Source organism: Camellia sinensis, chromosome 4, assembly GCF_055761805.1.
Source record: "Camellia sinensis isolate YWXY chromosome 4, ASM5576180v1, whole genome shotgun sequence".
Lineage (NCBI taxonomy): Eukaryota > Viridiplantae > Streptophyta > Magnoliopsida > Ericales > Theaceae > Camellia > Camellia sinensis.
Window position 1 is genome coordinate 103,650,066 of NC_138964.1, and position 13,303 is coordinate 103,663,368.

General features: G+C 34.4%; 1 protein-coding gene across 1 annotated transcript in view; it reads right to left on the reverse strand.

The window, feature by feature from the left end:
* Positions 1-1,595: 1,595 nt before the first annotated feature.
* Positions 1,596-13,303, reverse strand: part of LOC114275334 (ABC transporter G family member 29) — a 28,925-nt gene continuing 17,217 nt past the window's right edge. The window contains exons 12-22 of the mRNA XM_082925439.1: positions 5,158-5,311; positions 4,918-5,067; positions 4,644-4,822; positions 4,172-4,504; positions 3,768-4,058; positions 3,600-3,683; positions 3,379-3,512; positions 2,886-3,113; positions 2,601-2,772; positions 2,209-2,463; positions 1,596-2,116 (exon numbers count right to left, since the gene is read on the reverse strand). Coding sequence (XP_082781565.1) covers positions 1,844-2,116; positions 2,209-2,463; positions 2,601-2,772; positions 2,886-3,113; positions 3,379-3,512; positions 3,600-3,683; positions 3,768-4,058; positions 4,172-4,504; positions 4,644-4,822; positions 4,918-5,067; positions 5,158-5,311 — 2,253 coding nt within the window. The 3' untranslated portion in view covers positions 1,596-1,843. The remainder of the gene's footprint in view (positions 2,117-2,208; positions 2,464-2,600; positions 2,773-2,885; positions 3,114-3,378; positions 3,513-3,599; positions 3,684-3,767; positions 4,059-4,171; positions 4,505-4,643; positions 4,823-4,917; positions 5,068-5,157; positions 5,312-13,303) is intronic.

The window sequence follows — 13,303 nt, forward strand, 5'->3', positions numbered from 1 at the left end:
TATGACAAATTATTACTAAATTTATTGAAGTTAACCCACCGAGTTGAACAAATATATAATTTTGTCTTGAAAAGCATGACATATGTCATTTATGCGCATATTTTTCATTAAAAAATACTAACAATTTTAAGCAATTGGAATAAATTCATATAAAATCATAAATTTAGTGTTAAAATCAAGTTAATTAACAGTACAAAAATTAAAATGATTTAAAGATCAAAATACGAGAAGTATCAGCCTAATTGACCTTTTTTTTTTAAAGGTAGGAGGGGATTATGTGGGCTAATCTTCCCAGGGTATTTATTACATAGGAGTTCCTATTTATTGGGAAGCTAAACAAGAGAATCCTATACAATCCTTAAAAAGTGGACGACTTGTAGGCGCTACTTCAAGACGGATTGAGCTATGACTTGCTCTAGCACCATTGAGAGTATAGCGGCAATGAGACTGGCTTATAATTAATGGGCATGAGTCTTGCACTTTTTTGACCATCGGTGAGACTCAAATCCATGACCTCTTGTCCACCAAAACCATATGTGAGTCAACCTTGATCACAAGGCTACCACCCTTTGGAAGTGAGATAACATAGGGTGTCTTGTTATAAACAAGGGTCAAATTTTGAGTGAGACACATGTATAATTGACCGTAAAAAATAAAAAAATCTAGAATGGTCAATCCCTCTCTATGTCATGGAACTTTGATGGCCATGGCCAACTATAAAGATGAGAGTGATATTGATCAATCGTAAATTTAAGATTATGTTTAGATTATGAATTTGACTAAGAAATTGAAAAGTGAAAGAGAAAATGTGAGACAAAAAAATTAAATTATATTTTATTCAAATTTTTTTTTCTCACATTTTCATTTTTAAATCTTAATCTAAATTCATGTTTCAAATATAACCTAAAGAAATTGGTAGCCATCACAATTCTTTATAATATTTAATATTACTCATAATGCAAATGAACATAATGTGTCCATTAGTGGAAGCATTCTTCTTCTTTTTCATTTGTTCATTTGTTTCATTACTAGGTAACAAGGGGACCTATGGCTTTGTTATTTAGAATCATTAGGCACATAACTAGTCTGGATTGTGGCTACTCTCTCTCTCTCTCTCTCTCTCTCTCTCTCTCTCTCTCTCTCTCTCTCTCTCTCTCTCTCGTTTTTTGTTTTTTAAATTTATTAGCACACTAAATGCATTTGAAATTTATTTTGCTTTCTTGATTCATCATAATTTTTTATTTTATTTTTTTTATCGGCAAATATTAGTTGTTATTAGTTGTTAGTTGTTAGATTAGCACATATGGGAGAAAATCTCTCTACCCTTGGCAAAGCACCTAAGTACTTACATTCTCTTAATTCAACCCTCTAAAAGGAATTAAACCTATGACTTTCTTGGAACTAAGCCCTAAGGAAGACACGGTGACCAACTAGGCTAGGCCTAGTTGGTTCTTGATTCATCACAATAGCAGCATGCTATAAAAGAAAATGGTTATTATTTAATTATACATAATATATTTATCAAACTAAAGAAAAGAAACGAAGAAGATAATAAAAATAAAGAAACAAAAATATTTTGATGGTGCAAGTTGAAATTGGATGACATACTATATTTTAATTATTTAAAAAGGAAATCAGTAAGGTTCAATGAACATACATTTTCATATATAATACTCAAAACGTTTCGTACATCCTTACTATTTACTCTCTGGTAAATATACAATGCTTACGACAATCTTTTTTATCCTAAAATATTAATCCATAATTCATAGATTCTGATACCACTTTCATGTCTTGAATGACTTCAAATACATACACAAGGGCCAATTTGACTCAGTCGCTTCTATCTCATTTGAAAGTTCAAAGTTCTAATACAATAGGCATACAGAAATGCAAAGAAGACTGCGAAACCAACCAAAACTCCAGCTATTGGCTTGATGAAGTTTTGTTCATATCCGAAATGATGTTGCACATACCATTTAATAGTTGGGTCAATAACCATCCCAGGTACTTTTATGGTATCCTCTATATCACCATACTGTGACACGATCAACCCGTAAACTGTCCATGCCACCGGGCAAATCCAATAATACCATATCCACCACTTCGGAATTTTCTGTATTTTGGTACAAAATAAAAGATAATAAAGTAAGTTTTGTTAAATGTATACCTATTTGCAAAATAAACTACTTAGGAAAAAGAAATTACCGGTCGGGGAATGTAGAAACCCGAGAAAAGATTGAAGAGTGAATAGAAAGCGGCCGCAAAAATAGATGCTACTTGATGGTTTGGTGTGATGGAAACAATCATCATGCCGTAGTAGGTGAAGTACAGAAAAGAGATGAAGGTGACAAAAAAGAACCAGAAGAATTTATGTGTCGTCCATTCGAACCCCACCATTGTGTACACCATCAAGCTAAAAATGATTGATTGAACAAGCACGTATGGAATTTCAGCAATTACCTACAGGTCATGTCACAAATCTATGAATAAGATTGAATATAGTTGTAAACATGGATCCATACCTAAACTCACGTAGCCTTTTAATGTAGCTTGTTTTATTGTCCCACATCACTTAAAAAAAAAAAAATTGCCCTCACCTGTGCCAAGGCGTACGGCAATGCAGAGTACATCCCAGCAGCTTTTTCTCGATAAAATACTGTTCTTTCAATAGCTACCAACGGTTGTACTGAATTGCAGTTTTTGATTCCAACAAACAAGACTGCGGCATACATTGCCCCTATGATCGTGGTTAGATCAGTTGTGTTATCCCTAAACCACATACAATATAAACGACTTAGGAATGACTTCTTTTTTTTTTTCCCTTCCCTGTCACTAATGGAATAAGATAAGAGTTTGAAATTTTCTAAGAATTACACACAAACCTTTTTCTTCCAATCTGCCAGAAGATTGTTCCTATCATAACAGCACAAGCTATAGTGAAGAAGAACCTTCCTAGGATATACTCAGGACTTCTCCAGTAAGTCCACTGTTGTTTCCATGAGCATGATTTGAATTGCCCCCATGTGGACTGCGAATATTGTGTTTTGAAATAAAGGTCTTTTACCCCGGGTGGAGGTGTACTCAACTCCTTCACTAAAGCCTTGTTTTTTCTGTTCATAGCCATAAATTAGCCTGAATCCTAACATTTTTAAAATCGAGAAAGCAGTTTGTAATATTAAAACTAAGGAAAATGCCTCCGACCCCCAGTGGGGGTACTGGGGGTCGCATGTGATTGGTGGAAAAAAAAAATGTTATTTTTTTTTTGTTTTTTTTGTTTTCGGCCAATGTGGAGGCGACACCTCACTGGGGGTCGTCAGTGGGGGTCGCCCCACTGGGTGTAGGAATCACAGCCCTAAAACTAAACTTGTCACTTACTGATACAAGTTTGATGATTTGTAGTAATCAGCAAAATCAATTCCAAGTCGCACTTCTACTGCAATTGAGCTTGCTTCTAGCATCCATGTCGCTGGATTGTATTTTTCTTTGATTTTTGTGACTCCGGGAATTGCCTGAAATCAGTATAAATAGTAGAATTATTTGTACTTGTTTGTTCTTAAGTATAAGAAATGAGGGGAAATTTTAGGAAAATGAGTTACCTCAAAATATTCAATAATTTTCTGAGAATTGCGTCCCAGTGGTCCAGAGTATATGACTTGCCCTCCACTTTTCATCAATAGTAGCTGATGTACAATAAGATATGATGTATTTAGAGAGACAGAGAGAGAGCGAGGGGAAGGAAGGGAGGGAGAGAGATTGTGAATTACTTCATCAAATGCTTCAAATATATCGATACTTGGCTGGTGAATTGTGCAAACAACTGTTCTCCCTGTATCCACTGTGTTTCTGACAGTTCTCATAACAATTGCAGCTGCTCTTGCATCGAGGCCAGAAGTTGGTTCATCCATGAATATGATTGATGGATTAGAAACTAGCTCCACTGCTACTGTCAATCTCTTTCTTTGTTCTCTTGACAAACCTGTAATTCCTGGAAGCCCGACAATGGCATCCTTGAGATTGTTTAGTTCAACTAGGTCCATAACTTCATCCACAAAAACCTGAAAAGGAAATAAGAGGGAGGGAGAGAGAGAGAGAGAGAGATTGTTATAGTACTTGACCTTATACCTCATAATAATTTTGTCATAAAATGATATAAATGATTTTTTGTTACCATCTTTTCCACTTTATTGACTTCCTTAGGGAGCCGAAGGAATGCTGAGTAAATCAATGATTCATGAACAGTGACTTGAGGTGAATGGATGTCAGTTTGCTCACAGTATCCAGAAATTCTAGCAAAGGTTTCTTGTTTCTTTGGAAATCCAGAAATTCTAATATCACCTTCAATGTAACCGCTTGTTTTCCTCCCTGCTAGAACATCCATTAGTGTTGTTTTTCCAGCACCACTAACTCCCATAAGTGCAGTTAGGACACCAGGCCTAAATGAACCAGTTACTTCTTGAAGTAATTGGAGCTTGTCCTCTGTTACTCCTTGTTTTTTCATCTCCTATTGAAATCAACAAATATTATTATTACTAACAAAATTTAATCTGTTAGAACCTGACTTCCTATAAATACATTTGAAGTTATGTAAATTGAAAAATTGGTGAAATTGGTTAATTTGAAATAGGAAAAGAGATACTTACCAGGGGCATATCCACAAAGTAATTAATGTTGTCAAAGGATATCGCGAGAGGAGTGAAAGGAAGAACCATTCCTCTTTTAGGGGCAACTCCTTGTACTGCACCCTCAAGGCTTGAATCTTCATTTATACATAGTCCATTGGAATTGGATCGACTGCTCATTCTCTGAATCGCCATTTCTCCTGAACATTATTCTCATAGAAAGAACTTTGAAATTGTTGTATAAAGTACTAATGTTAGATTCATGTTGAGTTATACATATGTCCATGTTTCTTACTTGAGTTGTCTCCATCAACAACAGATAAGGACCGAGGAAGTGAATTTGTCTTCGGTGTGGTTTTTCTTAGTACTTTTCCACTTTCTTCTTGGTCAACTTCCATCTCCCTCGCTACTTCTTTCGAAATTATAACTTGTGGTTTTCCAAGAGCTATTTTATAAGACCAGAGTATATATAATATGAGTTATCCCAATGACGTGAGAAATTTCTAGTTACTTTGGACATCATGTTAGAACTTACGATTTAGGTACATCAAAGCAAGGGTGAACAGAACGTTGAAGACAACTACAAACCCCAAAAGAGTTGCTGCCCCAATCCAAAACCAGTTTCTTTCAGGGAAGACATCGAAGTTCTTTAGCACTGCTACACCCAATGCAGTAACGTTATCTGAAGCCTGTAAAAAAATTTAATAATAATACAAAAAGGATCTTATAAACTTAATAGGTTGGTAAGAAACAACTGTTGGGTATACATTACTAGTGAAGTTTGGGACCTGATTGGCTTATTAAAAGAATTTTAATTTGATTTGGTATTGGTAATAATTTATTTTTATATATTATATGACTTTTGAGACTCAACGGGTATTTTTTAATCTATTTGGTAACAACTAAAATTTTAATAAAAAAACCCAACAATTTTAATTTGATTTTTTGTATTATTATTCTTCAGTGGGTGCAGCCGTGATTATCATTGGCCAGATAGTGCCTTTGGATCAAAAAATCAATTTGGTGGGTTTGTTCTCAAAATATAGCTTGTCGTGTTTATGCTACTACTGTGGTTGATTATATGGATTTAGCGGCAGCTTGGTCAAGTTATTATGTTGGCTAGCTTGATTAGTTATTTTGGATCTTCTTCAACTTTATTTTGAAGATAATTTATTCTTCTATTTGGTGAGATCTTTCCTCTTGATTATTTAGAATTCACCTAAGAGTGGTTTGTGAGACCATTCGTCCATCGTTTGTAATCATTTAAAATTTTTTAGTTGATAGTGAAATTAGATTTCGGTCTCGTGAACATACCTCACATTGAGAGAACTACGTAAAAATTCTTGTGTCGTTATTAATTTAATTTTTTTGATTTAGTTTTTATTTCCATTGATTGATTTACTTGTGGGAAATCATCTATTTTTCTTCATAATTGATATCACAGCTTACAGTTTATTTGGGTTTATTTATTTGTGTAAATCAAGAAAGGGAATGTGGATCATATCAGCTTCAATGGAAGCAATTGGATAACTTGAAAAACTAAAATGGAGGACCTATTATTTTGTAAAGATTTGTATGAATCTATTGAGGGTGATAGTGGCAAACCCAAGGTATGAAAGATGATGAATAGAAGAGGCTTAATCGAAAAGCCGTTGGTATCATCCATCAATGGATTGATAATAGTGTGTTTTATTATGTTGCTATTGAAACTTCGGTACATGATTTATAAAAAAAAAATTAGAAGGTCTTTATGATAGAAAATCAACCACAAATAATCTTCTTTTTTTTCGAAAATTTGTTAATTTAAAATATAAAATATAAATATGACAGTCTCATTCCAGAACATTAAATGAAATGAAGAGTATTGTTAATTAACTTGTTTCTATGAAAATTATTTTTGATAATGAGTTGTAGGTTTTGATGCTACTTAGTTCCTTGTCCAAAAGTTGGGAAACTTTGGTTGTGCCGATTAGTAATTTGGCGCTCGATGGAGCTGTCACAAGGAGCTAAGACACTAGTAGCTTGTTGAATAAAGAAACTAGAAAAAAATCAGCGGGTTTATCTCATTCGGAGGCATTTGTTGTGAGAAGCCAAAACAAAACAAGGGAGAGAAGTAAAACTCCTCATGGTCGTTCTCAACGCTATGACAAATCAAAAGATGAGTACCATTATTGTCATGATAAAGGGCACATGATGTGGGAATGCCGAAAACTCAAAAACAAAGAGAAAATGCATGACAAAAGTGTGGATAAGAAGTAAGAAAGCACAACGGCGATTACTACTGATGGTGATATCATGGCTATTTGTGAATATGATTGTGTTAATTTTGTGGGATAAGAGAGCAATTGGGTGATTGATTTTGGTGCTTCCTTTCATGTGACTTCTCGAGTTGATTTCTTCACTTCCTACACCAAAGGAGATTATGGTTGTGTTCGAATGGGTAATGAAGGTTTGTCCAAGATTGTTGGCATGGGTGATGTTTGCTTGAAGACAAATTTGGGCTATACGTTGTTGCTTAAAGATGTGAGGTATGTTTCCAACATTCGCCTCAATTTGATTTCTACCGGAAAGTTAGATGATGAAGGCTACAAAACAATTTTGGTGATGGAAAATGGAAGCTCACAAATAGTTCTTTGGTGGTGGCTAAATGTAAGAAGACTCGCACACTTTATTCGATGTAAAGAAAAATTTGTAAAGGTGTTATCAATGCACTTGAGGATGATACTTTTACTGAATTGTAGCACAAGCGGCTTGGGTACATGAGTGAAAAGGGGCTACAAGTTTTGTTCAAGAAAGAGTTTTTACCCTGTTTGAAAGGTATGCATCTTAAGACTTGTGTTAATTACTTGGTGGGTAAACAACATAGAGTTTTTTTTTCATAAAAATGTTGTTTCTAGAAAAGAAAATGTTTTAGAGTTGATTCACTTGGATGTGTGTGATCCTTTGAAAGTTAGAACACATAGGGGTGCACTTTATTTAGTTACTTTTATTGATGATTATTCAAGGAAAGTTTGGGCTTTTGCACTAAAAACTAAAGATCAAGTTCTAGATATGTTTAAGCATTTTCAGGCCATGGTTAAAAGAGAAGTGAGGCTAAAATTGAAGTGCATCCGAACAGACAATGGTGGTGATTACATTGGGTCATTTGATGAGTATTCTTGCAACCAATGTATTCGGCATCAAAAGATAGTTAAAAAGACTCATCAACAAAATGGCGTTTCTAAGAGAATGAACCTCACCAGTGTGGAAAGAATAACGTATTTGCTTTCATATGCTAAATTGCCAAGATTCTTTTGGGGTGAGGCAGTGAAAACAGCGATTGATTTGACTAATTTGCCTCATTTCTATCCTCTGAATGGTGATGTCCCAAAAGAGTTTGGACCGGCAAAGATGTGTCTTATGAGCACTTGAGAGTGTTTGGTTGCTGAGCCTTTGTTCACATTCCAAAGGATGAGAGGTCCAAGCCTGATAGTAAGTCAAAGAAAATGCATTTTTCTTGGCTATGGGGATAATGAATTTAGTTATAGATTATGGGATCCAGTCGACAAAAAAGTTATTCGAAGCTGTGATGTTGTGTTTCTTGAAGACCAAACAATTTAAGACTTTTTCAAAGGTGATTAACCAAAGCCAAAAACTAATAATCACATTAGCATGGATCCATCTCCTTCGTCGTCGGTGGATGATGAAAATGAGGGAGATGTGCAACCCCCTCTTGAAGATGTAGATGATGATGCTACTCCAAATGAAGTTGAGCTCAAAATTGAGGAAGAATATCCAACTCAAGAACCTCCACCACAACTTGAGTTGAGGAGATCTACAAGGGACCTACAACCTTCGAAAAAGTATCATTCCAATGAATTTGTGTTGATATCCGATCAAGGGGAGTCTGAGAGCTACCAAAAAACAATTGAACATGCAAAGAAAGGTGATTGGAAAAAAACCATAGAAGAGGAAATGAATTCCTTAATTGAAAACCACACTTATGATTTGGTGAAGTTGCCTAAGGAGAGTAAAATTTTGAAAAATAAGTGGGACTTCAAATTGAAAAATGATGGCAAGAATTTAAGGTACAACGCATGCCTTTTTGTGAAAGGTTTTGGACATAAGAAAGGTGTGAACTTTGATGAGATTTTCTCGCCAGTTGTGTAGATGTCTTCTATTCGGGTTGTACTTGGCATGGCCACATGTGATAACCCTATTCTGTGATATACTATTAATTGTTAATTATACTTGTGATTGTGTGCTTGATATGAATTTAGATGCTAATTATGTGATTATGTGTAGTTTTGAATTCGTATCTGTCCATCCTAGGAAACTCTGTTCTATCTGCTATAATGAATTGAAATTGAGGATCGTAGAGACGTCAGAAAACAAAATTGATTATACCATCGCGATTAGTATAATTTTTAGAACCTACGGTGAAATTTGATTAAAATTTGATTCGGATCAAAATAATTAGATTAATTTGATTTAATTAGGCCTATTTGATTCATTCTAAGCTTTGATTAGTCAATAAGATTAAGAAGCCTATATATATGCAAATTAAGGGGCTAATACATATCTTTGAGCTCAAAAATCTATCAACAGAGCTTTAGAGAGAGAAAACACTTGATTTAGAGAGAGAGGGACCAAATTCTTGTAGAATTGATCTAGAGATTGAAGATTTGAAAAGCTTGGCTCAAGAATTTGCTTCAAGTGAGTATTTGAACTTTAATTCATGACTTTAAGTCCATAATTATGTGTATTCAAGAAGAATGGGTGAATTAATGTAGAATGCAAACTTAATATGAAGAATTTGGTGCCAAATCACACATGCATGCATAATTTTGTTGAGCCTCATGATTTTAAGTAGCATTTGTACCATTTGAAATGGAATTAGAGTCTACATTTTACATGCATGCATAATCCATGAAGTTATGAAGCTTGGTTGTATGAGTTTTGAAATTGTCAACAAGAATTTGAAATGATTTGGGAGATGAACTATGATTTTGGACAATTGGTTTCAAATTACCTATGTTTTTATATTATACAATGTTTTTCCATGTGTTTTAGTATCAACTTGCAAGCTTTGAGCCTTTGAAAATGTGTTTTGAGCTTCAAACACAGTTCTAGAAATTCCAGAATTTGACTTGTCTGCTTGAGCGAGGAAAGTGTCGCTCGAGCGTAAAAATCAAGCTCCTAGAAATTCTACAGAGAATTGCACGGTAGCTTGAGCGGCAAATCTTGCGCTCGAGTGAACCCTGTTTTGCAAGACTCATCACTCGAGTGACAAAAATCTCCCTCGAGTGTAAAAATCATGCAACCGGTACTTTTACAAAGTTTTACAGACCGCTCGAGCGACCAAAGTTGCGCTCAAGCAGAGTGCCCTATTTCAGAAACTTCTGAAAAGCTATTTGATGTTCCAATTTCCGTTTGCTTTCATTTCTGAGTATTCTTAGGCACACATTGAGCATCCTAAATGAATTAAAGGGCACGAAAGAAGCCTAAGAAAGTTAAGTAAACTAAAGAACGGATTGAATTGTATTATGCGCTAATGTGTTATGAATTATGTAAGGTCAAGTGCAATGATGAATTAAGCACCGGAACACTGTGAGTAATATCTTAATAAAGATATTTTTGTGTATGCATTATTTTCTAAATGTTACCTGTGTGGTAAGCTTCTAAACTTCTGAATTGATACTATGAATGAGTATTCTATTCGCTTGATTCGCGATAAAGTATGTGAAGTGATTAATGTATGAATATGAAATGAGCCCAAGGCTGTTCGGTTTATTTGAAGAGGATATAAATTAGGCCTAAGGCTGTTTTGTATAACTGTTAAATGGGCCAAAGGAAATTTTGAATAAGGAATTAATGGGACCTAAGATCGTTTTGAATACGAAGGCGAATGTGAACATGATCATGGATCTAAAAGTGCGCACAAATATGAATATGGATTGATTGGACCCAAGGTTGTTTTGCATACAATGGAGCCAAGGTTGTTTTGTACATAATGGACCAAAGGTCATTTTGTAAATAAGAATTGAACCCGAGGTCGTTTTGTATATGGATACGATATATGATATGTTGGATCTGAGATCGTTTTGCATTGATATCAATCAACAAGTTTAGTTTATGAATTTTGAGTAAATGAATCTCATTCATGAACTCTTTTACTTTGGTATTATTCACTGGACATTAACTCACTCTTTATTTATATGTATGTAGGTTAGTAGAGGGATGTTTAGCCTGAGCCCCAGTGATGTGTAATAAAATCGAGTTTTGAGAAGTCAACCAGGGTCGCTCCACGCAAGAGGCTTTTGATTCCTTTTTGTTTTTTGTTTTTGTTTTGTTTTTTGTTTTTTTGTTTTCTTGTTTTTTTTTTGTGGTCATATGTGACTAAGTCTGTGTATAACCTTGGTTTTTGTTAAAACTGACTTTTGAATGATCTTGGACTTATGTAATACATATTATGGATGTTTGTATAGTGTGAGTTATTACATGTATAATAAAAGTTTTTTGTTAAGCTATGTATGCATAGCTCATTGGACAGTCAGTGCAAGTTCTGCTTTGGCCCCATATTATTAAATATGATTTGATTTCTGACTGAGGTCGTAGGTAATCTCATGCTTATTGGTTGGTAATGACTCTAAGACATAGGGGTGGGTTCAGGTCATGACACCGCAAGTATGAACCTTGAAGTTGAGCAACTTGATATGAAGATTGCATTTCTTCATGATGACCTTGAAAAAGAAATTTACATGGAGCAACCAAAGGATTTTGTAAAGAAAGAGAAAGAAAAAGAGAAAGAGAAAGAGAAATTTGTTTACAAATTGAAGAAAAATTTGTATGGCCATAACCAAGCACCACGGCAATGGTATAAAAAAATTGAATCTTTCATGATGAATAATGGTTTTTTTAAAATCACTTCGGACCATTGTTTGGTTTGTGAAAAAATTTTCAAATGGCAAATTTATTATTCTTTTGCTTTATGTTGATGACATGTTAATTGTGGGTCAAGATTCTACCATGTTTAACAAGTTGAAGTTAGAGTTGAGCAAGCCTTTTGTTATGAATATTTGTGACCAGCAAAGCAAATACTTGATATGAAAATTGTTCATGATCGCAAAAAAGGGTTGACTTAGTTGTCTCAAGAAAGTTACATTGAGAAATTTTTTGATTTGTTCAACATGAATAAAGCAAAGCCAGTTAGTTGTCCACTTGCGGGTTACTTTAAGCTTAGTTCAAATCAATGTCCTACAAGTGAGAAAGACAAGGAAGAGATGCTGAAAATTCCTTATGCTTCAGCAATTGGATCTTTGATATACACCATAGTTTGCACAAGGTCGGATATTGCTCACGCAGTTGGTGTGGTGAGTCGGTTTCTCTCTAATCCGGATAAAAAACATTGGACAGTGGTAAAATGGATCCTAAGATATCTTCAACGGACTTCAAAAGTATGTTTGTGCTTTAGGAATGGTAAGCCGATGCTTGATGGGTTCACAGAGTTCGACATGGCCGGTGATATTGATTCTAGGAAATCTACTTTCAGGGTATTTAATGACATTTGCAAGGAGAGTTGTGGCATGACAATCTAAATTAAAAAAATGTATTGCTCTCTCAACCACCGAAGTTAAATTTATCGCCATTATAGAAACTTGCAAAGAAAAGTTATGGTTGAAGAAATCTTTGCAAGAGTTGGGGTTAAAGCAAGGAAGGTATGTACTTTATTGTGATAGTCAAAGTGCTATTCATTTGAGTAAAAATTCTACTTTTCATTCGAGATTAAAACACATTGATGTGAAAATACCATTAGATTCGTGATGTGTTAGATTCCAAATTGTTACAACTCGAAAAAGTTCACACGGATGATAATATTTCGGGTATGTTGACTAAGATTCTGTTAAGGGACAGAGATTTAAAGTATTGAACTTTGACGGGTATGGTTAATGTCTCCACCTAAGTCGGTAGGAGAGAATTATTGGGTATACTTCCTTAGTGGAGTATAGGACCCGATGGTTTATTAAAAGAATTTTAATTCAGTTTGGTGTTAGTTATAATACATTTTTATATATTGTATTTGATTTTTGGAGGCCCAATGAATATTTTTTAATTTGTTTGGTGACAGTTACAATTTTGATAAAAATCCCAAGAATCAACAATATATATATTTTTTTTGTATTGTTATTCTTCGGTGGGTGCAGTCGTGATTATCATCAGTGAGATAGTGCCTTTGGATCAAAAAATTAATTCGGTGGGTTTGTTCTCAAAATATAGCTTGTTGTCTTCATGCTATTGTGGTTGATTATTTGGATTTAGTAGTAGCTTGTTCAAGTTATTGTGTGGGCTGGTTTGATTCGTTATTTTAAGTCTTCTTCAATTCTGTTTCGAAGACAATTTGTTCGTCTATTTGGTGAGGTCTTTCCTCTTGATTATTTGTGATTATTTAGAATTCACCTAAGAGTGGTTTGTGAGGCCATTCGTGTTTCGTTTGTAATCGTTTGAAAACTTTTAATTGATAGTGAAATCGGATTTCGATCCCGTAAACGTACCTCATATTGAAGAAACTACGTAAAAAATTTTGTATCGTTGATTTTATTTTTCCTCATTAATTTTTATTTTCATTGATTGATTTCCTTGTAATGAATCATTTACTTTCTCTAACAACAACAATCTACTCTGTCTCTCTCTCTCTCTTCATA